The sequence below is a fragment of the Meles meles genome, chromosome 7, assembly GCF_922984935.1.
Source record: "Meles meles chromosome 7, mMelMel3.1 paternal haplotype, whole genome shotgun sequence".
Classification (NCBI taxonomy): domain Eukaryota; kingdom Metazoa; phylum Chordata; class Mammalia; order Carnivora; family Mustelidae; genus Meles; species Meles meles.
Window position 1 is genome coordinate 47,373,287 of NC_060072.1, and position 27,426 is coordinate 47,400,712.

The following is a 27,426-nucleotide window of genomic DNA, read 5'->3' on the forward strand; positions in this document are numbered from 1 at the left end:
TGGAAGACATCACTGGAGGAAGATGGGTGATGGGCATACGGGAATTCTCTGTGCTCTTTTTGCATCTTCTTGTGAGTTTATAATTATTTGAAAGTTTAAAAGATTTTTAAAAGGCTCAAACTGATCTTCTAGAAATAAAAATTCAGTATCTATAATTAAACATGCACTGGGTAAGATTAGCAGTCTTTTCTAACCTTTAAAGAAATGTTTAATGAACTGAAGACACAACTAGCAATCAAAAAAAAAAAAATATATATATATATATATATCCGGGAAACCTGGCTGGCTCAGTCATTATAAGCATCTGCCTTCATCTTGGGTCGTGATCCCAGGGTTCTGGGGTTACGCCCCACAACAGGCTCCCTGCTCAGTGGAAGCCTGTTTCTCCCTCTCCTACCCCCCTGCTTGTATTCCCTCTCTCATTGTGTCTCTGTCAAATAAATAAATAAAAGATTTTAAAAAGCAAAAAAAAATTTTTAAAAATCCAAAATTAAACACAGTGAGAATAAAAGGAACTGGGGACAATGAAATGTGAGAGAATAACAAGTAAGACAGAGAACCACTGGGCAATATCAAGCAGCCTAACATTAACAGAAAGAGTGAAAGAGTGGGAAGCAGAGAAAACAATGGCATTTTCCCTAAATCTGATGAAAACTATATTCATAGATTAAAGAACTTCAACAACCTCCAAAGAGAATGAGAGAAACAACAAGCACCCTCATAATTAAAGCCATGTTGCTGAAAAATAGTGAAGGAGAAATCTTGAAAAGCAGACATAAGAGACAAGCTATATACACAGAGAAAAATAACTCAGGAATGACAGCAGATTTCTCATTAAAAACAATGCAAAGCAGGGGAGAGTGGATCAATATTTTTAAACTACAGAAAGAAAAATATTAACTAAGAATTCTAAATTCAGGGGTGCCTGGGTGGCTCAGTCAATTAAACGTCTGCCTTTGGCTCAGGTCATGATCCCAGAGTCCTAGGATCGCGTTGGGCTCCGTGCACAGCTCTGTGCACAGCTCTCCCTCTGCCTCTTCCCCTGGCTTGTGCTCTATCAAATAAATAAATAAAACCTTAAAAAAAAAATTCTAAATCCAGCTAAAATACCTTTCAAAAAATGAAGACAAATACAGCCACTTTGGAAGAGCTCAGCAGTTTCTTATGAAGTTAAACAGACTTACCACACACACACAACCCAGCAACTGTGCCCTTGCGTATTTACCAGAGTGAATTAAAAACTTTTGTTCATACAAAAACCTGTTCACAAATGTCTGTAACAATGAAGATGTCCTTTCGACAGCTGAATGAACAAAATGGTATAGCTATACAATGAAATTCCACTCAATAATAAAAAAAATTGCTATTAATTCATGCAACACAAATTTTCAATGTATTTTGCTAACCAAAAAGGCTGTATATTACTTGTTTCCATTCATATGACATTTTGGAAAGGCAAAACTACAGGGACAGAAAATAAATCAGCGGCTGGCAGCAGACTGGAAAGGGGTGGGAGAAGTGACTGACTACAAAGACACACAGGTAAACTTTTAAAGAAATGGAACTATTCCATACAGCACTGATATGGTAGATAGATAATGCTATGAATGTGTTAAAATCCACAGAACTTCACAACATAAAGAATGAACTTGAATGTGTGCAAATTTTAGAAGTCAACCAGGAGGTTAGAAATGTAGACCTCAAAAAAGACTAACAGTATCATAAATGTATGAGTATGCAAAATGCAGTGACCTAAGTAACTTTAGAGAATGATGTTTTGACTGCTCGCTGTTAAGAGGGAAAAAAAAAACCTCTACATAAATAGTGTATTTTAGTTGGTAAAGTGATCCATCACAGAGCTATGGGTTAATAATTCTGAAACTGCTATGCATGTCTACTGGAGATAAATATGAAGTAAAACAGACAGTGGTTGGTGGGAACCAGGTTTCTCACTATCAGAATTATTAGCAGCGCATTACAGTCAGAAACATCTCTATTGGTATCAGTCTGTTCTCAATTATAAAACACTTCAAATAAAGTAACTTTTCAGATCATTAGAGAATAGATCATTTCACTAGTATATGTCACTTAAAAGTAGATTAAAAGTTGATAAAATGCTAGGTGATTAACAGGTATGTCAAAATTACATTTTAAAAGATAAGCATGATAAAAGGGTATTTAAAAGATTTTTTAATAATGTAAACAAACCTGTTTTTAAAAGGCTCCAAATTTTATTGAATATTTGCAACCAAGTTAAGTAAATTTATCTCTAATCTTTTTAACAAATTGGTCACAGAATTAAATGTCAGGAATGCACAGTACTCTAACACATGTTATCACTAACGTCTACTCATGTGCAAAAATTCTCTCACTCAGGATACTTTTAGAATAAATTACTGAATATACCAGTATAAATGGAAAAGGTTAAACATTTTACACCTCCCTTTTCTGTGCTGAAAAGCCTTAAAATAGATTTAGTCATGTTATCAGCTTAAAATCTGACAAGAAACCATTAAGGGGGAAAATATAAACCAAATCTTAAAATGAGAAAAACAACAAGTAGGCTATTCATTCTAGGTGTTTCCCTAAATCAGAGCCCAATTTAAAAAAAAAAAAAAAGCACCTATTATCTAGTATAAATGATAACTGAACCCCAATTTTTCTTTCAGAAAAAAATTTCTCAGAGTAAGAAATTAGTGATCATGAGTAAAATCCCTAGAATGTACTTGATTGGGGACTGAAAATAGTTGTTAGTTTTATTCCCTGTGTTTAATTAAATTTTAGATGTGACATCATCATATAAAAATGTATACCTTGAATGGCACAAGAACCAGAAAATCTGAATTCTAGGATTAGCTTAATCAATTTCTCCTCTCTGACCGCAGTTTCCTAAGGAATTCACGAATTGTTTCTACAACATCTGTAATCTGGCAGTCTTTACCAACTCACCTTTTAAACTACAGTGTGAATATGGTCAGGTTAAGATGGTTAAACCAGTTGGACAGGCTTTTTTTTTTTTAAAGGGGACATTATAGTCCAAGTTGGCTATTAATTAAAATAGACTACCAGATGGGATCAATGTCACTGGAGTTCAATGAAAGCTGAAGTGCACTCAGCCATTATCTTGAAAATATTAGGGTTTCTCAATTCCAGAACTATGTCAAGAGACTTCTTGTATATAGGGAAGACTGTAGTTATAAAATGTTATGAACCTACTTTCTGAACTAATTTTTGGTTCAATCACATGGATAAATGTTTTTAATATTCTGAGTTGATGACTTGTGGTACACACAAGAAACGTGGGCAGATGAAACAGTTTAAATAAGTAAAACGCAAGAATTTCAGTTTCATACCAAACTAAGTCTGGGAAAAGTGCCACATTAACTAAAAATAGTTTATCTGAATGTTTTAATAATACAGGTTTCATGGGTCTGTAATTATCATGTAAAATGAAAAGTTGCCTATATTTACAAAGAAAAATAAAAGTAAATTGACAGTATTCTCTTGAAATCAATTTACTCTCTGGTTGTCATAATTTCATATTTTGTAACTCAATTTGGCACGTCTTCTATTTTCTGTAGTGGTAGCCTCCCTGATGCACTACTTCTAAATTTCTGTGCAGGTCTCTCACATATGTGACAAGGAGGATTCTAGCCACCAGATACACAGATTTTAGTATGAGTAGAAAAATCAGTAAACCATCTAAAACACCCAGCATCTCAAGATGGAAATTTGCTACTACCAAGTCTTAAAAGTCCCAAATAAAATGAAAGACAATAAAGACAGTCCCTGAATTTAAATGACAAAAGTTCAACTATTTTTTGAACCACAAGCTTGGGAATCAAAAGCTCCTTTTTTTTAGGCTTAAATGAAATTAAAGTCCAAACTTAAGACAACCAAGGGTCTTCTAATCTTCCTGCTACCTGAAAACTTACATATGTTTACACAAGTTGTTTAACCTGAGTGTTTCCATTTCTTCACAGGAAGATAAGATCTACGCAATCTAGCTCATGACTATGACCAAATAAATTTGTAATCCAGATATATGACACATAAAACTTCACTTAAGTACTGTTGTTTGAATTAACTGACCAATCGAATGTGTAAAAGGCCAAATTATTAGTACTTAGCTAATTTCCTGCCAGTTTAGATCTAAAGAAAGTATTAAAATTAATGAATGTTTTAGAACCTTTCATTACAACTGGCTAAAAATCCACAAAGATTTCCAAGGGCTGAATAGCTATTGCCAAAGCAGTCCCTCTAAAATAAGACCAAGTCATATTAGCGTCACAATCTACTGTGGAATGGACAGACTAATTCTATTAATTCAACAGAGGAACCTGAAGTTATAATCTATAATTACAACTCCTTAAAATATATAACAACTCCCCTGTTACTCTGCCTTGTAGAATGGCTGTGAAGTCATCAAGTACCGTAATTTCATATCAGCAATTAAAAATACCACATGTGGGGGTGCCTGGGTGGCTCAGTGGGTTAAGCCTCTGCCTTCGGCTCAGGTCATGATCTCAGGGTCCTGGGATCGAGCCCCGCATCGTGCTCTCCACTCAGCGGAGAGCCTGCTTCCCCCTCTCTCTCTGCCTGCCTCTCTGCCTACTTGTGATCTCTCTCTCTGTCAAGTAAATAAATAAATAAATAAAAATCTTAAAAAAAAAAAAAAAAAAACCACATGTGAAGGAGAAATCTGAAAACTGCAATTCTACTGTACTAAAATTTTACAGATAATATATATTTTTCTCATAATTTATACAAGCTGTTGATTCTAGTGATAATGTGATTATCAAAACTGCCTAGTTCATATCCACTGCTTAGGCTTACCAAATTATCTCTGAAAAAAATGTAAGTGATAAAGAGAAATTAAATGGCTTCTTATAAAAAGTAATTAAAAAGTTGCTCTTGAGGGGCACTTGGGTGGCACAGTTGGGGGAGCAGCCAGCTCTTAATTTCAGCTCAGGTCATGATCTTAAGGTCCTGGGATAGAGCCCCATGCTGGGCTTCAGCACGAGTCTGCTTGAGATTCTCTCTCCCTCTGCCCCTCCGCCCCTGAGCATGCACATGTGCAGTCTCTCTCTCAAATGTTTTTTTAAAAAGCTGTTCTTGAAATAAATCTAACAAATTAATTATATATTTTTAACTTTCAAAACTAATTATTTTTCCAGTTTTCATAAAGAGTATTAAATAAAGCTTAGGTAAAAGAGCAGAAAATAATTACAACTGCCCATTAAAGAAGATAACCTAATAACTGGTGAAAACTAACTACATGAACACTTTTTTTTTCTTATTTATTTGACAGAGAGAGAGATCACAAGTAGGCAGAGAGGCAGGCAGAGAGAGGAGGAAGAAGGCTCCCTGCGGAGCAGAGAGCCCGATGTGGGGCTCGATCCCAGGACCCTGAGATCATGACCTGAGCCGAAGGCAGCGGCTTAATCCACTGAGCCACCCAGGCACCCCCTACATGAACACTTCTTAAATCCCTCAAAGTTTAGTCTTTATACAGAAGAGGCAAACTGTACACAGTTTTTTATGTGATGGGCAAGGGAATGGCCAAGGCATTCTGCAGAGGCCTGCCACGTGACTGCTACAAAGGAAGAGAAATGGGTATATTTATGGAGGACAGAAACAGGCTAAAGGATTTATACTGTTTTTCATCACCAGATGCAAATAAAATCACCTAGGGAATTTAAAAAAAGTACTGATGTCTCCTCCCTTGCCCCTACTTTCATTACTTGGACAAGGATGGAACCTGGTCATTAAGGTGCTTTTTAAACAACTCAGATGATTCTTTTTTTTTTTTTTAATATTTTATTTATTTGACAGAGAGAAATCACAACTAGGAAGAGAGGCAGGCAGAGAGAGAGGAGGAAGCAGGCTCCATGCAGAGCAGAAAGCCCGATACGGGGCTCGATCCCAGGACCCTGGGATAATGACCTGAGCCAAAGGCAGAGGCTTTAACCCACTGAGCCACCCAGGCGCCCCAACAACTCCAGATGATTCTAATGTACAGCCAAGGTTAAGGCTATCAGGGCTAAGACTGAACAGGAAAGTTTTCATCTCAGCATTAAGTAATAACCAAAAATAAACACTACAAATTAAAGGTAGTTTAAGAGCATTATTCATTTCCTTTGCATGCCAATATGCCGTTTCCCTGCCTCTTATTCCTACCTCCGAGAAATAATGCTAAGTCTTAAACATTAATTTTTAAAATGTTTTAAAAAGATTTCTTCAGTTGAAAAACACTCATTATCAAGTTCAGAAATGGCTAATACAAGAAGTAGATGCAAACATTACAACAAACTTCTTTGTTAGAAGAAATTTCTAACATAGTATGGGTTTCCCTTACTATCTGGAAGTTTGCACTACGCTACCTCACTTTTATAAAAGACCTGTATTAGTATCTGCTTTTGCTAACTGAAAGAAATCCAAAGAGGATTTTCATTTCTAGGAAAAGGTAATTGTTTCTTTGCTTTACGTTGTTTCACTTTGGTTAAGGTTTCACAGGAAGGCTCTACCTTCAGATAGCAGGGAAACCTCTACTGAGGTTTTATTAATTTTTTTTTATTATTTTATTTATTTGAGAGAAAACACACAAGCAGGGAGGGAGAGGCAGAGGAACAAGCAACTCTCCACCCCCACCCCTCCATTGCTGAGCAGGGAGCTGGACTCAGGGCTCCATCCCAAGACCCTGAGATCATGACCTGAGCTGAAGTCAGACACTTAACCAACTGAGCCATCCAGGCACCTCTGTTCTTACGGTGGTTTTTTTTTTGGTTTTTGTTTGTTTTAAATATTTTATTTATTTATTTGACAGAGAGAAAGAAAACGCGTGCGCGCGAGAGCAGGAATACAAGCAGGGGGAGCGGGAGAGAAAAAAGTAGGTTTCCTGCTGAGCAGGAAGCCTGATATGGGGCTCAATGCCAGGGTTCTGAGATAATGACTTAAGCCGAAAGCAGATGCTTAATGACTGAGACACCCAGGTGCCCCTGTACTTAGGTTTTAAAAATATGTCCACATCTTAACATTCCTTCCTAGAAACGTAATATTACCTATTATTTGCCATGTATTAGGCACTGTGCACTAAATACCTTACCTGTGTAATTTCCTTCAATCCTCAGAATAATTCAGTAAACATTACCATCCCTTTTGTACAGATGAGAAAACAAACTAAGAATAAGATCAAGAACTACTTTAGTAGTGAGTTAACTAGAAGTAACAAAGCCAGAATTTGAGTTCATACCCACTTGACTTGAATCCAAGTTTTAACCACTATGCTTTACTACTTCCCATGTATTTTTCATGAAAAAGTTATTTTTTGTTATGAAACCATTTCAAGAATTTCTAGCTATCAAATAATACTTCTCCTCGAAAGTCTCATTCTTCTGCTACAATGAAGAAATTAGCAATGCGGAGAAAAGTAACAGACATTACTCACTCAGAAAGAAGGTGATCGGATAGTACCCACAATACTGTTTCAGACAAAACATCAGAAGCTAAGCAGAGAAAAAATAGACACTAACAGCTAAACTGTTTTATTTAATTTTAAAGCTGGCAGATTATTCTGGTCAACTGAGGTCTTGCTGTCTGTCCCAGCCACAGAAATGAATAAATTCAATGTATCTTATCTTTACACAATTCTTCATAAAGAATTCATAAATTCCTTTAGAAATCCACTTTCTACATCTCTTACCACCACCAGCACGTTCAAGCCACAATTATTTCTTACCTAATTGGTCTCCCTCTATTTTTCCCTCTAAGAACCATCTACCAACCAATCTGGTCTAGGTATCAGTGCATTTTGGTATCTAGGAGTCAGATGAGATGAAACACGCAAAGGAAATTGAAGGAGCATCAGTGATGGAGATGAAAACCAAGGAGGGTATGTAAATATGTTCAAAGTTTACCTGGAAAAGTGGTTCAAGGAAGAGCATAATGAATTGTTTCAAACACTGTTCAGTAAAAAAAATACATTAAGATGGAAATTAATCTTTGGATTTAACAGCATGAAAGTCAATGCGTAATCCTGACAAAAATATTTGTGGTGGAATGGGAAATAATAGCACTGATTGGATCAGAGTCATAAAAGAATAGAAGGGAAAAATTGGAAACAAACTATAGACATCCTTTTCAAGGAGTTTTGCCATAAATGTGAGGAGGAAATGGGAAATGTCTGAAGGAAAATGTCAAGGCAAGAGAATTCTTTTATAAGCTAGGAAAATTTACGGTATAAAGGGGAAAGCTGATGACACAAGATGGAGGGAGTAGTATTACTAGATGAAGAGCATATATGGAGGGAATATGTAAGAGATATTGGCCTTAGATAGGCAAAAACACATATATGAGTATCACCGGAGTGAAGATAGTAAATGGGCACAGATTCAGGCATGTGGATAGAGCTTTCACTAAGTATGGGATTTCACATCTGCTTCTGTTTTCCATTTTCTTAATAATAAGAAATTAGGTCATCAACTCAGAGTGAAGATATAAAAAGAACTATTAGAAATTTGAAGAGGGAGAAAAAGGTGTGAAACAGTGTTCTAAAAGTAGGAGAGAGAAGAGATCAGAGGAAATGCCTCTGCCACGTAGAACTGCCAACTCTAAGTTGGTATTCATCGTTCTACTCTTCTCCAGCCACATGCAGCTACAGTGGTTGGCAGAGGTTTGATTAACCAAAGCTAGTGAGTACAATGAAGCATGAGAAAGGAAAGGAGACGAAGGTACAGGCAAAATGGTAATCATAATGATAGGTAAGAAAAGAAGTGAGGGTATATCTTACCATCTGCTTAAATTATAGCCATACTGGTTTTCTTTCTGACTCTTGAACACACCAAGTCAGTTCTCATCTTAGGACCTTTACTTCTGTTGCTCCTTTTCAGTCATCTTCCTGCAAATTTTCACATGCCAGTTTCTTGACACTCACATCTCTACTTAACTGTATTTTTCTTCAGAGAGACCTTCCCTGAACATTCACTATCTGTATATCTGTTCTCGTGTTTACTACAGTTCACCCCCTTAGAATGCAAGCTCCTTAAACAGAGAAACCCTATTTTGCTTACCATTTAAAATACCGAAAACAGTTACAAAATAGAAGCTTTTAAACTGAACTCACTGAATAAATGAGCCATAAAAATATGCTAAATCCCCTACTAAGTTTAATATGAAAACACCATTTTCCTTAAAAGGACTGCAATAAAAGTATCTTGTCTGATAAGAACAAGATCAGTAATCACAGGTTAATTTTAAAGTTGGCTGCCACAAATATCATCCAAAAAAGTTAAATACATTGCAAATATAATGCACATTTATTCCCCTTGATATTTTAATGCAGGACTAGGCCTTTGCTTTAAGTTTAGGATTATTGATTAGGTTATCACATGATCTTTCTGTATAAACCACATCTATAATGCATGTCTTAATATTTCCAGTTTTAATCTAGTTCAAAGTTGAACAAGATCTTAGAAATACTTAACAGAATCTTTCTGAATTTTTATAAGTATTTTCTAGTGTTTTTAGAAATTGTCTCTGATACAGCACTACTGGTTGACTTCATTAATGGTCCTTCTCCCTTGTGAATGCTACGTTTGTTCATGTGTTCAACCATTTCCATATGTGTTAGCGGAAAATACTGATTGGTCTAAGCCAATAGGACAATGCTACCCATTTCTCAGTAAATGATTTATGGAAGGGTATTTGAACCAATTCTGGCCACTGCAACCTGCAAGGAAATCTAATGGTAGAATATTAAGCAAGGGGGAGAAAAAAGTCATTCTTTTTCCCCTGGATGTTGTCATATCAGAATACCCCATCTAGAACTATTTACTGAAGCCATCTTGTAACCATAATGAGAGCTAGCTCAAGGGGAATAAGACATTCTAACAACTGGAAACAGAAAGATGGAAAGAAAACTGGCCCTGGTGTTGACCACACAGCTGCTGCATTCACCAATACAATAACTAACACTCCTCCAAATACATGAAAAAATTAATTTCCTTTACTGTTTAGTTAGTTGAACCAAAAGCTTCCTTTAGGCTTATCTACACCTATAACCCATTAATAATTTTCAAAGCACTTTTTTCAAAGTCTTCCCAAAGCATCCACCTTTTTATTAAAACAATTCTTTCTGCATTTCTATTTCAGTAGCTTAGGTCATATTTGGAGTAAAAACTACATTAACATGGCCATAAAAACTAATTCTAATGTATATAACTAAGATGACAAGAGACAGATACAAGAGTAAGCTAGAGTAGTTCACTAGCTGTTGAGTGCTCAGAATACCATGGACCAAAGGAATTTAAAACAATGGTTGAAAAGAGCATGCCAGTTAAGTAGAAGTTTGTTAAGGACATCAGTCACAAACACATTTCTGTATATAACAGATTCGATATATAACAAATAAATATTGTCTTTGAGGGGACAATAGCTAAAAAAAACCTATAAAAACTTAGGACATAAGTTTCCAGGAGAGAAATTAAAACTAGAGAAAACCTAGAGTCAAAGAAGTTAAGAATATAAGCCTATTTAGTCTCAACTCTAGCCAAGTAGCATGGAAGTAAAAGAACACAGAATCTATAAAGAATCTTTACCCCAATATGTGTTGTTTTTCTGCTAATGAATACGGACAAAATTCTACAATTCAAAACTTTCAGGCAATAAAGACTTGAGCTTTATTTGCTTAAGAGCCAAGTTCATTTTATCATGTGTCATATTAAGGATAACTATAGCAGTTGCCATTTATATTTGGCTTTGGCAAGTTTGAATTTTGTGTAGAATGAAGGGAATTGGTAATTGTGTTTTCCAAAGACTTCAGAGAACTTGGAGTTTTACTTTCTGTTGATCCATAATTAAAATAAAGGCAATAATAACGTATATGAAGCAAAGTCTGAATTTTGACCCTTGAATCAATAGAAATTTCAGTTAAACTCTAAAGATAATGTATTTATAGGTACTATTCTTGGATAATCGTAAAGAATTTGACCCCCTTGTGAAAAAATTAAAAGCTTTGACTGGACTTAAAAAAAAAAAAAAGTGTATCCCCACTTAAGAAATAGAAATTTATCACTTGAAACAATTATTCACTATTAAAACAGTTAAAGATCCTTGATACTAATTAATAATCACACTCTTCTAACTTCCTTCCAAAAATAATTACTGAGATGTACCATATGGTAGGTAATAAACAAAGAGTAATAGTAAAAAAGAGAACTCAATGAGAAACAGCAATAAGAAACACAAAACTAGAGAATTTATTTCTGTAATAAAAACTCCAATTGTAAATATCCTGGGGTCAGAAACCATGTTTTCAAATTATTCTCCATGGAGTTATAATGCAGTGAGTAACACAAAGTTACAAATGGCAGTAATATTCATATCTTAATGATAACATTCCTTCACTAAGAAATGTAATTAATATGTATTAAACATAATTTGATGTTTACCTAACATAATAAACAATAGCTTAAATGTCTTGGTGCCGAAGTTCTTAGCCTGGGTTCTACAAATCTTCGGTCTGTTGATGAAATACAGAAGGTACATCAACTTGAGTAAGAAATTACATCTTTATTGTATGAACCTCTGATTAGAATTTAGTATTTCCTTAATTACAAATGTAAGCAACAAACTACAGCAGTATTAGTTATACCATTAGAAACCACAGATATTTTCCTAACACTTTAGTTGCTTCAAATCTCAAATTTCCATTTATGCTTTACTAGATTAAAAACTGTACACTACTAACTTTGAGATGTGCATTACTGAATTTATTTGCTACTAAATACATTCTAGGGGCATCTGGGTGGCTCAGTGGGTTAAAGCCTCTGCCTTCAGCTCAGGTCATGACCCCGGGTCCTGGGGTCCTGGGATCAATCCTCGAATGGGCTCTCTGCTCAGCAGGGAGCCTGCTTCCCTTCCTCTCTCTCTGCCTGCCTCTCGGCCTACTTGTGATCTCTGCCTGTCAAATAAATTAAAAATATATTTTAAAAAACATTCTAATACATAATTAGATGCCTCATATGCATATACATTTAATTTTGCATGATTAAGATATTACTTCAGACAGGGGTCCACATGCATCACCACACACCAAACAGGTTCAAGGCCCAAAAAGGAATAAGAACGCCTAGATTAGAGTATCAGAACATGGATTAGATTGTTTGCAGAGGTAATGCCAAAGAACTTAAGGACTGAAAAAAGCCTCAGGAGCATATTTAATTAAAATTTGAAGATAAATTGTGGCCTGGTAGAACTTAAGTGCCTTCTTCAAGGTCACATACCTAGCTATTTAGTGACAGAGCCAGAGAAAACAGAATTTAGGTATTCTGACTCACAAACTAAACGAGCTTTGATGTGACTGGGATACAAAAAAGCAAGACAGGGCAAAGGTAACTCTGCAAATACATGCCAAAAAGTTATTAGGAAAGAAATTTATTATACAGGAAGAAGAGCTTAGTTTGAAAAAGAAAATGGTTACTTGAGGTGATAAAGTGTTTTTTTTAAAGATTTTATTTATTTATTTGACAGAGAGATCACAAGTAGGCAGAGAGGTAGGCAGAGAGAAAGGGGGGAAAGCAGGCTCCCTGCTGAGCAGAGAGCCCGATGCGGGGCTCGATCCCAGGTCCCTGAGATCATGACCTGAGCTGAAGGCAGAGGCTTAACCCCTGAGCCACCCAGGCGCCCCGAGGTGATAAAGTGTTTTAAAATATATTATAGGGGCTTCTGGCCAGCTCAGTCAGAAAAGCATGTGACTCTTGATCTCGGGGTTGTAAGTTGGAGCCCTGTGTTGAGTGCAGAGATTACGTAAAAATAAAATCGTAAATAAATAAAAATAAAAACAAATTCCACAGCATCACATGCCAACACAAATGCTAGAAAAAAACAGTCAGAAAACAAATAGGTGAGATACTTTTTGCATACTGAATGCAAAGAAATGTTCTGAACACCTGAATATTCTAAATTGTCTACAATACACTGTCTCCCCCACTTTTCCTGAAACAGGAACTTCTCAGTCTGTTTTCCCACTTTATATAAAGAAATGGATAGAATGAAAATTTTACTTCCTTCCTGACCTATAAGAATTAGAACAGCATAAGCACAACAGTAAATATCAAATAACAGTTGGAATCAGTGTCAGAGAAAAGAAAGCAGAAACTGTGGCAAGTCAGTCTGAACTCTGGACCACCTAAAGAAGGTAGTTGCTACTGCTCATCTCTACTTAAATGCCACAAGAAATGTCAACCCAGAATTCTAGATGGAACAAAAGTAGCCTTCAAAAATGAAAAGGAAATAAATGCATTTTCAGATGAAAGAAAACTAAGATAATTAATCATAAGCAGACCTGCCTGAAGAAATGAATTTTATTTGGACAAAGAGAAACAATGCCAGAATTTCATAAACAACAAAAATGGCAAATATGTGGATATGTATAATAGACGAAGTTGGCAAACTTTTCCTGTACAAGGCCAGCCAGAGAGTATGTATGTATTTAAGGCCTCTGTTGTAACTAATCAATTCCAAACTGCAGAGCAATAAAAACCATAGACAATACATAAACTAACAGGTCTGGCTGCATTCCGATAAAATTTACAGAAGCAGGTGGCAAGCTGGATTTGGCCTACAGTAACAACAGTTTGCCAATCCCTGTGATAGACTATGCTTTTCTTCTGAAATTCTTTAAAGTATGCAAAATAATTGAAAGTAAGATTTACATCACTGTCTAAAGAGATATTTGAACCATGTGGATGAAAAACAACAACACAGAGGAGGGTGAAAAAAGGAAACTACACAGTGACAAGATTTCCACATTTTAATTCAAGTAGTAAAATATAAATTTTAAGTGCAATAGGTTAACTGTATACCTGATTAAGATATATTCAACACCTAATGCCTGGTACCTCTGAATATAACCTTATTTGACATAAAGATGAAATCAAGTTAAAAAGAGATCATACTAGATTTGGGTGGGCCCAAATCTGATGACGGTGTTTTTACAACAAAGGGAGGGAGACAGAGAGACATACACAGAACAAAAAAACCCTAAGTGAAGATAAGGCAGAAATTGGAGTCATACAGTTATAAGCTAAAGAATACCAACAACTAGTGACAACCATCAGAAGCTAGAAGAGGCAACAAAGGATTCTTCTCTAAAGCCTTCAAAAGGAACATGACCCTGCTCATGCCTCCATTTCAAACTTTTAACCTCCAAAATCAACACACAATATGAATTATGTCTACTAGAAAAAAACTGGATTCACAATTAAAATCCTCCAGGCCCAAACACTTTCACCAGTGACTTCTACCAGCATTTAAAGAATACCAATTCAAGACATTTTCAGAAAAGAGAACATGATGGATTACTTCCAAAGTCATTTTTATGAGATTAACATTATAATAATTCAGGAAAAGAAAAACCTTAAAAACCAATATTCCTCCTGAACACAGGTGCAAAAATTCCCAATAAAATATTAGCAAATTAAATTCAACAAAATACCTAAACACTAATAAACAATGTACAAATAAAGCTTACTCTGGGAATACATTTGCTCTCCTTTCTTCTCTCAGTTTCTTTAAATAACACAAAATCATATGAAGGAATAACAACAACATACTGTTGGGTTTGTAAAATAATGCCTGTAATATGTGTAACAACAGCACAAAAAAAAAGAGAAAATAAACCTACCCAGAAATAAAATTTCTACATTTCACTGCAATTAAATTAGTGTTAAGTCTGAAACAGACTGTGACACAGTAAGATGCATATGATAAGCTCTCATGAAACAACTAAAAAAATACAAAAGAACATAGTGAAAATACCATTAAAGGAATTAAAAGGTTACAATGGCAGGAGGGGACACTTGATGCAAAAGAGCACAGTAAAGGAAAGATTTAAAAAACAAGAAAACAAATCAAAATGGCAGACAGGTTATACTACATCAATATTAAATAAACAATCCAACAAAAGGCAGTGTCAGACTGTAACAAATCAGAATCTATAAATTACATGTTGTCTACAGGAGACACACTTTACACTCAGGGCCACCTAGGTGACTCAGTCAAGTATCTGACTCTTGGTTTTGCCTCAAGTAGTGATCTCCCCATGGAGAGATTAAGCCCCATGTCGGGACTTCCTACTAAGTGGGGAGTCTGCTTCCTCTCTGCTCCTCCCCCTGCTCACCTGTGTGTGTGTGCACTCTAATAAATAAATTTTTAAAAATTAAATTAAAAATGCAAATGAACTGAAAGTAGAAGTGTGGGAAAAATATATCATGAAATGCTTCTCCAGCCAATACCAAATAAATGGCTGCATATGTTCTTCTAGGACTTTTGTCATTTTAGATCTCATATTAAGGCCTTTAATACATTGGGTTTATTTTTGTATATGGTGTAAGAAAATTCCAATTTCTTTCTTTTGCACATAGCTGTCCAGTTTCCCTAACACATCTGCTGAAGAAACTGCCTTTTCCCCATTGCATATTCTTGCCTTTTGTTGTAGATCAATCAACCACATAAGTCTGGGTCTATTTATGGGCTTTCTATTCTGTTTCATTCATCTAGGTGTCTATTTTGTGCCAACACCATACTGTTTTGATTACTACATATTTGTAGTACGTCTTGAAATCTGGGATTATGATACTTCCAGCTTTGTTGTTCTTTCTCAAGACACTTTAGCTATGTGGATCTTTTGTGGTTCCATACAAAATTTAGAATTATTTGTTCCAGTTCTGTGAAAAATGTTAGCACTTTTAGAGGTTGCATTAAATCTATACATTGCTTTGAGTTGTACAGACATTTTAACAATATCAGTTTATCCAATCCATGAGCATGAAATATCTTTCCATTTGTTTGTGTCATCTTCAATTTCTTTCACCAATGGTTTTTACAGTTTTCAGAACACAAGTCATTCACATCTTTGGTTAAGTTTATTCATAGATACTTCATTATTTTTGGTACAACTGTAAATGAGATTATTTTTATAATTTCTCTTTTTGCTACTTCATTATTAGTATATAGAATTTCAACAGATTTCTGTATATATTTCTGTAAAGTTGTGTCCTGCAACTTTACTGAAATCATTTATCCGTCCTAGCAGTTTTCTGGTGGAGTTTTTAAGGTTTTCCATTTATAACATCATGTCATCTGCAGATTGTTAAGGTTTTACTTCTTTCTTACCAATTTAGATGCCTCTTATCCCTTTTCCTTGTCTGACTGCTGTGGCTAGGAGTTTCAGTACTATGTTGAATAAAAGTGGTGAGAATGGACATCCTCATCTCTATTTCACTTATTTCTGCTCCAATCTTCACAATTTCCTTCCTTCCGCTGGCTTTGGGCTTGTTCTTTTTACAGCTCCCTTAAGGGTAAGATTAAGTTGCATAATTATTTGAGATTTTTCTTATTTCTTCAGGTAGGCCTGTATTACTATAATCTTTGCTTAGTAGTTTTTGCTGCATCCCAAAGATTTTGGGCCATTTTGTTTTCATTTTCATTTGTCTCCATTTATTTTTCAATCTCCTTTTTGATTTTTTGGTTTACCCATTCATTCTTCAGTAACATGTTAATTGGCCTCCATGTATCCGCATTTTGTCCAGACTTTTTTGTGTGATTGATTTCTAGTTTCCTACCATTGTGGTTGGAAAGGATGCATGTTATGATCTCAATCTTATTTAACTCACTGAGATGTGTTTTGTGGCCTAACGTGATCTATTCTGGAGAACGTTCCCTGTGTACTTGAAAAGAATGTATATTACACTGTTTTGGATGGAATGCACTGAATATATCTGCTGAATCCATCTGGTCTAAGTTGTCATTCAAAGCCATTGTTTTTTTGTTGACTTTCTGGAATATCTATCCACTGAGGTAACTAGGGTGTTAAAGTCCCCTAGTATTATTGTATTACTATCAATGTCTTCCTTTATGTCTCTTAATACTTGCTTTATGTTTTTAGGTGTTGCCATGTTAGGTACACAGATCTTTACAACTGTTATATCCTCCTGTTTCACTGTTACTTTTATCATTAGGTAATATTCTTTTTTGTCTCTTGTTACAACCTTTGCTTTAAAGTCTATTTATTTAAAGATACAAGTACTGCCACCCCAGCTTTCCTTTCACTTCCATTTGCACAGTAAATGATTTTCCATCCCTTTACTTTCAATCTGCATGTTCCTTTATGTCTGAACTGAGCATCCTATAGGCAGTATATGGACAGGTCTTGCTTTTTTAATCCATTCAGTCATCCAATGTTTTTTATTGAAACATTTAGTCCTTTTACATTTAAAGTAATTACTGATAGATAACTACTTATTACCATGTTGTTACTTGTTTTACAATTATTCTGTAGCTCTTCTCTGTTTCTTTCTTCTTTTGTTCTCTTTCCTTGTGATTAAAAACATTTTTCTAGATAATTCTCCTCAGGCAAGTAAAGTAAAAATAGAATTATACTACTGGGACTATAGCAAAATAAAAAGCTTTCACAGTGCAAAGGAAATCATCAGCAAAACATCTTCTCTCACCAAATGAGAGAAGATATTTGCAAATAATATATCTGATAAGAGGGTTAATATCTAAAACATGTAAGAAACTTATACAACACCAAAAAACCCCACAAATAATCTCATTAAAAAATGGGCAGAGAACCTGAATGATCACTTTTTCCAAAGACATACATACACAATGGAATATTACTCAGCTATAAACAAGAACATCTTGCCATTTGCAAAACATGGATGGATCTAGAGGGTGTAATGCTAAGTGAAATAAGTCAGTCACAGAAAGACAAATACCGTATGATTTCATTTGTGGAATTCAAGAAACAAAACCAATGAACAAAGAAAAAAAGAAACAAAAAACCCCCAGCCTCTCAAATACGGTAGAAGAATGAAATAGATAAAGGGGATTAAGAGTACATTTAACTTGATGAGCACTGAATAATGTGTAAGAAAAATAAAAGTTACTTATTTGTGTCTTCAAAAATTTTTAAACTCCTTTTCTATCATTATAGGCCAACAAAATCTGCAGAGTTTTAAGGGATTTTAAAAAGACTTTTAGCTCAATCTCTTACACATCTGCAAGAAATGAGTTCACAAAAATGACTCTTCATTAAGCTATCATGGAAAAAATGTTCTAGAGTTCCCCGATTAACCAATCTAGGACAACATAGTTACTATCAACAAATTCTTACTCTTATGTATCTAAAAGACAGAAATACTTTCTTAGTATTGAGTGAAAAGAAATATTACTATTACTACATTTTACAACTCTAAAGTTACTTTAACTGTATTCATCAGCTATTGCCCAAAACTCAGAGACAACAGAAGTATTAGTTCCTTACTTTGACATTTGTGGGTTGTTAAACTAACCTCAGCTAGGCTGGCATCAAGCTGCTGGGCTGAACTAGGGCTACTCCATTTTCTCTCATTCTCTTCAAATCAGTGGTTTCGTGATGGTCTGCTGGTGGGGAGAAGTGAGAAGCAAGAGCACAAAGAAAAAGTCCACCTTCACCAATGCAATGCAAGTCAAAGCTCAGTCTGTGGGTGAACTGTTTTTTGTTTTTAGCTTAAATAGAAGACATATTTTGAGATAGAGAGGGGAAAAGAGAAAGAGGGAGAAAGAGATAGCGTGCGCGCGCGCACACACACACACACACACACACACACACACACACACCCACAGGGTCAGGTAAGGGGGAGAGGGAGAGAAAGATCTCAAGCAGACTTCATGTTGAGCATGGAGCCTGATACAGGGCTCAATCTCACAACCCTGAGATCATGACCAGAACCAAAATCAAGAGTTGGATGCTTAACCAACTGAGCCACCCAGGGACCCTGAAACTTATTTTAAATGAAAAAATAAGGCCTATGCTAGCTTGTAATCCACTAACATTCCTTTGACCAAAGCAAATCACATATCCAAACATCAATGGAGCCAAAAAATAAATTCTACCTCGAACCACAATCACAAGGCAAAAGGTGTGGAATGGAGGATAAGTGGAAAAATAATGTGATCAACCTATTCTTTTCTTTCTGAAACTAAAGCAGCAGTCAATAACATTCTTAGGAATCCTAGAAGACCCTACGGAATCTGATAAACCTTCTGGATTTGAATGTTGGCTTTTTTCTTTTTTTTAAAAGATATTATTTATTTATTTGACAGACAGAGATCACAAGTAGGCAGAGAGAGAGGAAGGGAAGCAGGCTCCCGGCCAAGCAGAGAGCCTGATGCAGGACTTGATCCCAGGACCCCGGGATCATGACCTGAGCCGAAGGCAGTGGCTTTAACCCACTAAGCCACCCAGGCGCCCTGAATGTTGGCTTTTCCACTGATTAGCTGGGAAAATTCTGAGAGATTATTCATCTTTTTCAGGTCCCAGTTCCTAAATCTGTAGAAGGGGAGAGTGAAAAACATGTATAAAGCTTAGCATAACGCGCTACCCACAGTAAAATGTGCTCAGTAAATATCAGCTTTTAATACTGGGTCATTCAATAGACATTTTTTAGAAAAATCTATTATGAAACAGCAATCACATGCATTCTGGAGTAGCTCAACTAATATATAAAATAGACTTAAAATATTTTTGGAGATAAAGAGAAATATTTTCCTATCATAAATGGGTCAATCATCAAGAAAATATAATTATAAACATTAGAGTCTAACAGAAACCCCAAATAAATGAAGTCAAAACTGAAAGAAAAGAAGTCAGTTCAACAACAGTCAGTGGGAGACTTTAATACCCCATTTCCAATAATAGATGAAGCAAGATCAACAAGCCAATAAGAGACTTCAATACCAATATAAAAACTAGATCTAACAAATATATCTAGAACACCTTAAAACAGCAAATACGTGTTCTTCTCAAGTACTGATGGAACATTCTCCAGGAAAACCATATGCCAGATATAAAACAAACCTCAGGAGATTCAAAAAGACTGAAATTATACATATAAAAGGTTCTCCAACCAAAATGTAACAACATGAGAAATAACAACAAAACGAAACTGGGGAAATTTACAAACATGGGGGAAAATAAACAATACTTCTAAATAAACCGTGGGTAGAGAATCACAAAGGACTAGAAAATATTTTCGGAAGAACGAAAACAAAACCAAAAAGAGATACCAAAATGTACGGAGTGTGGTGAAAGCAATAAAGGGAAATTTATAGTTGTGATGTAAAATCTCTACACTTAAAGAGAGGTTAAATCAGGGGCGCCCGGGTGGCTCCATGGGTTAAAGCCTCTGCCTGTGGCTCAGGTCATGATCTCAGGGTTTTGGGATTGAGACTCCCATCGGGCTCTGCTCAGCGGGGAGCCTGTTTCCTCCTCTCTCTCTCTCTGCCTGCCTCTTTGCCTACTTGTGATCTCTTGTCTGTCAAATAAATAAATAAAATCTTTTAAAAAAAAAGAGAGAGAGAGGTTAAATCAATAACTTAAACCTACTGTAACAATATTTTTTAAGATTTTATTTATTTATTTGAGAGAGACAGAGTTAGAACACGAGAGTGAGAATGAGAGAGAGAAAGAGCACATAAGCAGGAAGGTGAGGGACAAGCAGGCTCTCCTCCCCACTGGGCAGGGAGCCTGACTCAGGGCTCAATCCAGGGCCTCTAGGATTATGACCTGAACTGAAGGGAGAGGCTTAACAGACTGAGCCACCCAGGTGCCCCAACTTTAACAAATTTTTAGAAAATAAACTAAACCAAAAGCAAACAAAAGAAAGAAAATAATACAGATAGGTTGAGAAGTGAAACACAGGAAAGACAAAAGAGAAAAATTGAAAGAACCAAAGTTGATTTTCTAAAAAGATAAAATAAAAATTGACAAACTCTGAGCTAAAATGACCAAGAAAATAATTCAAAATACCAAAATCAGGAACGAAAAAGGCACAGTAATAGAACCCTTACAGAGAAAGGATCGTAAAGGAATAGTGTGAACTGTGTGCTGACAAATTAAATAACTAGATGAAATGGACATATTCCTAGAAAGTCACAAACAACCAGAACTGTCTCAAAAAAAGACAATCCGAATAAGCCTATAAGAAGTGAAGAGACTGAATTAGTAGTTTAAAAACTTCCCACAGGAAAAAAAAGTAATAAAAATAAAAACTTCCCACAAAGAAAACCCGAGGCCCAGGTGGCTTCATTGGTAAATTCTATACCAAACATTCAAAGAAAAATTAACAATGTTTCACAAAATCTTCCAAAGCGTAAAATAAAAACACCCGGAAGACTTCCCAATTCATCCTATCAGGCTATTATTTCTCCTGGTAACACAAAACATCACAAGAAATGAAAACTACACATTAATACCTCTTATGAAAAAGACACACCAAAAAAATGCACTAACAGAATACTAGAAAATCAAACCCAGCCAATACATAAAAGGAATTATACACCATGACCAAGGAGGATTAATCCTAGGGAATTCAAGACTTGTCAACATCCAAGCATCAAATGATGAAATACACTGTTATTAGAAGACAAAAATCACATGATCACCTTAATATGCAGAAAAATTATTTGAAAAAAATCCAACAGCCTTTCATGATAGTAGTATCAACAAACTAAAAATAGAAAGGAACTTCCTCAAACTGATAAAGGGTATCAAGGAAAAAAATACAGTAAGTCTGTCTACTCTTGCTACTTCTATTCAATATTGTACTTACTGAAAGTTCTAGCTGGAATAATTGGGCAAGATAATGAAATAAAAAGCACACAGATCAGAAAGGAAGAAGTAAAACTATCACTGTTTCCAGATGTTATGATCTTGTATATAAAAAATGCTTAAAAAGTTACCTAAAAACCTTATATTTTATGCAAGTTTAGTAACAGTTTAAATTCTAGTAACAATTTTATAATAGTTTAATAAGAAAGTTCAGCAAAGGGGCACCTGGGTGGCTCGGTGGGTTGAAGCTTCTGCCTTTGGCTCGGGTCGTGATCCCAGGGTCCTGGGATCGAGCCCCGAGTCAGGCTCTCTGCTCATCAGGGAGCTTGCTTCCTCCTCTCTCTCTGCCTGCCTCTCTGCCTACTTGTGATCTCTCTCTCTGTCAAATAAATAAAATCTTAAAAAAAGATTAAAAAAAAAAAAAAGGAGTTCAGCAAAGTTGCAGGGTACAAATGTGCAAAAAAAAATTGCATTTCTATATACTAACAACAGGCAATCAAAAAATGAAATTAAGAAAACAACTCAGGGCACCTGGCTAGTTCAGTGGAGCATGCTTACTGCAGCATGCTTACTCTTGATCTTGAGGTCTTAGTTCAAGACCCATGTTGGGTCTGGAGCTTACTTTAAAAAAAGAGAGAGAGAAAGAGAAGAAAAGAATTCCATTTTTGAAGCATCAAAGAGAAAGGAATACTTAGTTACAAGTTTAACCAAAAAACTACAAAATTAATATTCTGAAAACTACAAAACATTCCTAAAGGAAATTAAATGAACTATATAAATAGGAAGACACTCTCTGTTCACAGATCTAAAGGCAGGCAGTACTCCCCAAACTGATCAAAAATTCAACACACACACTACCAAAGTTCCACCTGGCTTCTCTGAATAGACAAATTAATCCTAAAATTCACAATGAATGGAAGGGACTCAAACTAATAAAAATTATCTTAATAAAGAACAGCAAAGTTGGAGGAGTCACACTTACCGGTTTGAAAATTTCACATTGTAATCAAGACATACTGGCATAACAATAAACATACAGATCAACAAAACAGAATCGAGAGTCTAGGGGAAAAGAGAAAAAAAAAAAAACCTTAAAAAACAAAGGAGTGTATCTTCATGACCTTAGGTTAGGCAGTGCCTTCTTCCACACAACAGCAAAGACAAAATAGTAAGCTGAATGTTATCAAAACTAAAAAAATTTAAAAATCAAATAACCAAGGTCCGCTGGGTGGCTAAGTCAGTTAAGTGTCTACCTTCAGCTCTGGTCATGAAAACCCCACACTGGGCTCCCTGTTCAGCGGCGAGTCTGCTTCTCCCTCTCCCAATACCCTTTCCCTCCCAGCTCCCACTCTCTCAAATAAAATTAAAGGAAAAAAAAAAAAGGCATATCCAATTAGGAATCTGTACCTAGAATATACAAGAACTCTTACAATTCATTAATAAAAAGATAAACTAAAAATAGATACAGGATCTGGATCTTACTAGATAGTTCTCCAAAGAAGATATACAAGTGACTAAATACGTACACTCAAAAATATTAATGTCGGGGCGCCTGGGTGGCTCAGTGGGTTAAAGCCTCTGCCTTCAGCTCAGGTCATGATTCCGGGGTTCTGGGATGAAGACCCGCATCGGGCTCTGTGCTAAGCGGGGAGCCTGCTTCCACCTCTCTCTCTGCCTGCCTCTCTGCCTACTTGTGATCTCTGTCAAATAAATAAATAAAATCTTTTAAAAAAAATACATCACTAATCATCAGGATAATCTAAATGAAAACCACAAAGAGATCATACACAGTAGAATGGCTATAATAAAAATAATACATAATAAAAATAATACAGTAACAAGAGTTGGCCAGGATCTGCAGAAATTAAAACTCTCACATTCTGCTTGCAGACATGTAAAATAGTAGGGCTACTCTGGACGACAGTGGGCAATTCAAGAGGTTTAGTAATATTACTACATGACCAAACAATTCCATTATGTATGTAACCAAGGGAAATGTAAATATATGGCCACACGAACACTTGTACAGAAATGTTCTCAGCAGCATATTCAAAATAACCAAAGTGTACAGATGTCCATCAAGTGACAAATGCATAAATAAAATGTGGTATATCCACACAATAGAATATTCTTCAGCAATAAAAGGAATACAGATAAATGCTTCCACTTGCACAATCTTTGAAAACATTATGCCAAGTGAAAGATGCCAGTCATGAGTATTCCATTTACATAAAATGTTCAGGACAGGCAAATGTATAGAGACAGAAAGTAGATCTATGGTTGCTTAAGGGTGGGTCAGGGTGGGGGTTGGAAGGAAATGGAGAGGGCCTGCTAAAGTTTATAAGATTTCTTTCTGGGATGATAAAAATGTTCTAAAATAAACTGTGGTAATGGTTGTAAGACTTTGTGAATAAACTAAGAACCACTGAATTTGAAATCTTAGACACGTGAGTATGTGATTAAGAAAATGCTCTAATCAGGAGTGTGAATCAATACAACCTACCATATTAACAGGCAAAAAAAACAAGTTATCGTATTAAGTGACACAGAAAAATTATTTGGCAAAATTCAACATTCATTCATCATGAAAACTTTCTGTGAACCAGGAATAAAATAGAATTTCCTTAATTTGACAAACTTACATCTATCATTATACTTAATGGTGAAAGGCTGAATTCTTTCATGTTTTAAGACTGCAAATCAGGGAACCTAGGGAAACCTAGGCAGTGTGATAACGCAAGAAAAGAAGAAACAAAAGGCATAGATTGTAAAGACAAACAAATCTTCTCTATTTGAAGATAATATGGATTGCCTGATTAACATACAGAAAAATTTACCAAAAAAGTTCCTACTATGTGAGCTTTGCAAGATCACAAAAAAGATCAACATGTGAAAAAAAAAATCCCATTTCCATATGCTAGTAACAGCTAGTAGAGCTCCAAATAATTTTTCCAAAATGTGATACTGAAGTACAAATAAGATACATAGTTGTAAATCTAACAAAATATGTTCAGGATCTGTATACTAAAAACAAATTCACTGACAAGTAAAATCAAAGAACTAAATAAATGGGTAGATATATATATCAGGTCTAAGGTTTGCAAAACCCAATATAATTAAAAATATCAACTTTCCCCAAACTTGCTGGTCAATTATTATAATGCCAATCAAAATCCCAATCAGATTTTTTTTTTATCATGAGAAACATTTCCACTAGTCATTAGGGAAATCTAAATTAAAATCACAAGATCAAACTCAGTATAACAGCTATATTCACGAAAACACAGTAACAAGTGTTGGAGAGAAGTGGAAAAACTAGATCCCTCATACCTTGCAGGTGGGAATGTAACACTATTCTAGGTGGATACACAGGCAAGATACTAAGTAAAAAATAAGGCAGGCAGAGTACCTGCCCTCGTGGAATTTTCATCTATCTAACAAATAATAAACACAAATGATTTCTGATAGTGACAGTGATAAATGCTAAACCAGATAGAAAGTAATATGCTACTACAGTGCAGAATGGCAAAGGTATAGTACCAGATAAAAGTAATCAGACATGACCTGAGATTACAACTGATATGTCAGTGGAAGGATGAGATGATAACTTCCATTACATATTTACATACATAAAGGGCTCACATGTTCAACAAGGACTCAAAATTATTTTTCTCCTATTTATGATTTTATTAGATAAAATGGGTTTTCTATTTTTATTAAACCATGTAACTACCAACAAGGGATTCTAATCTCCAGAAGATGATTGTGGTTACCATAAATCGGTATGTCGTTCATGAAAAGCCAAAAACAGTACTTTTAATTAGCCTGTTCAGTCTCAAAGTAAATTAAAATTTTTCATTAGGTTTGCATTTCTGAAATACTGAAATAACAAATGTATCCCCATCTTCAATAATCCTTTGGATTCTAAGGCACTCAGGATTAAAAACCACAAGTCCAAATGAGAATGTTTCCAGTCTATCTGAATGCCTAAAAACTGAATGCTAGTTTTTAAGGATCTTATTTTAACATTTTTTATATCTTCAAAAGCACAATTTATTATCTATCCCACATTATCACTTACAATGTCATTTAATCCCCATTGTATTTTTTCCTGCTAAACTCTATCTTATCTTCATTACACATTTTCAGACTGATCCACCTTTCTTCTAATAGCTTTTTCATCTAATAGCTTTTCCTAATGAATGTGTGCTTACAACAGCATGTTTGATTTAGCCAGTTATCAATAAGACAATAAATCAACTAAACTTAAACCATAAAATTTAAGAAAAAATGTAACATATTGGCAAACAGTAAAATTTTGTAGTGAAAAAAACTACCAAAAGATACCCTTCAAAATTCAGTATCCCTGTTCTAAATTTTCTTTTTTTTTAAAGTTTTTATTTATTTACGTAATCTCTATACCCAACTTGGGACTCGAACTCACAACCCCAAGATCAAAGTCACATGTTTTCCAACTGAGTTCGTCAGGTACCCGTCCTTATTCTAAATTTGCTATATATACCAAACACAAGCACAAAGCCCACTACTGTACCCCCAACATTTTAATTTTTTCTCCCAAAGGTCAAATCTTTTGATACAAGCATAATCAGAAGTCACTTAAACCATATCAACGTTTACAGTCAAAATACAAACTTTAATAACCTTTTAATTATTTAGGTAAGTTAAAAACTATCTTCTGGTCACAAAAAGATTTAATCTGCTAAAAAACACATTAAGTCATCTCTGCTCCAAAGCCAAATAAAAAGTTTAATGCATTCAACAAATACACGTTTATATAGTACTTAAATACCCAGCCAACAGCGTAAGCAGGGGATTAAAAAGAAAAACGCATTAATTTCAAAAGCCCACCAACAGTGAGACATGTCCTAGATACCTAGTAGGTATTAAATTAAAATTTGCTGAATGAACAAATGGTATGTAAAAAACTACTACAAAGCCTGCCTCAAATATATGTTAGTTTCCTGGTTCCTTTCTCCCCATTAGTATTTTACTCTTTGAAATTATTATCTGCCAATAATGAAGAGCTAGAATTACCGCTATTTTTTCCATCTTTTTATTTCACTAAGCCTTTCACCTGTGAAAAAAAAGTTTATGAATTATCTTTATCATTTTAATTAGCAAAAACCTACAATTTTGTGACCTAAAAGTAAACTAATCAAGATCTAAAAGTAATCGATTTCACTAGATGAATCTTCTAGTAAGCATAAACATGTGTTTCTTCAAACCACTAATGAATACTAATAAAAAATCTAAAACTGCAACTCTATGAGAAGGCACAATTTTTTTAGTAGATAAAAAGCAGACACTAAACTCCTCTGTCCAAAAATTACCATAAAATTACATTACTATTTTTACAAAAGGCCTAATACATTTGTTTTACATAGAATGTTTACACATAATTTCTTTAATACGTCAACAACTTTAATTACCTTCATCTTAGAAAAGAGGAAACAAAGCTTAAAGAAGGTTAAGTAATTTGCCTTATGAGGTATAGGGTGGCCAAAAAAAGGATTCATACCAAGGTCATTTAGCTCTAAATCTTGAATATCTTTCACTATTAAATCATTCCATTACATAATGCATACACAACTTAACTCTAGCAATATGTATACACAATCTAGAAGAGATTTTAGCATCCTCATGATAGAAGAAGAAATGCAGCAAAATTGTGGAGGGAGGGGTATTACTGTGCTAAATATGCATTCATTCAACAAAGTTGTAGACACCTGTTAGAATAGCACAACAAAAAT

The 27,426-nt window shown here is 35.1% G+C and overlaps 1 protein-coding gene across 6 annotated transcripts in view; it reads right to left on the reverse strand.

Moving 5' to 3' along the window:
• Positions 1 to 27,426, reverse strand: part of CNOT2 (CCR4-NOT transcription complex subunit 2) — a 123,545-nt gene that overhangs the window by 77,262 nt on the left and 18,857 nt on the right. For 3 of the 6 annotated variants that reach the window (XM_046010874.1, XM_046010877.1, XM_046010876.1), the window contains exon 1: positions 22,638 to 22,717. The exons of 2 other annotated variants lie outside the window; for them this stretch is intronic. Coding sequence is in view for 1 of the 4 variants with exons in the window: in XM_046010871.1 (XP_045866827.1) it covers positions 22,638 to 22,690 (53 nt within the window). In the remaining 3 variants the exon portion in view is untranslated. Of the gene's footprint in view, positions 1 to 22,637; positions 22,718 to 27,426 lie in introns of those variants that run through there. One more of the 6 variants, XM_046010871.1, reaches the window with a different exon arrangement.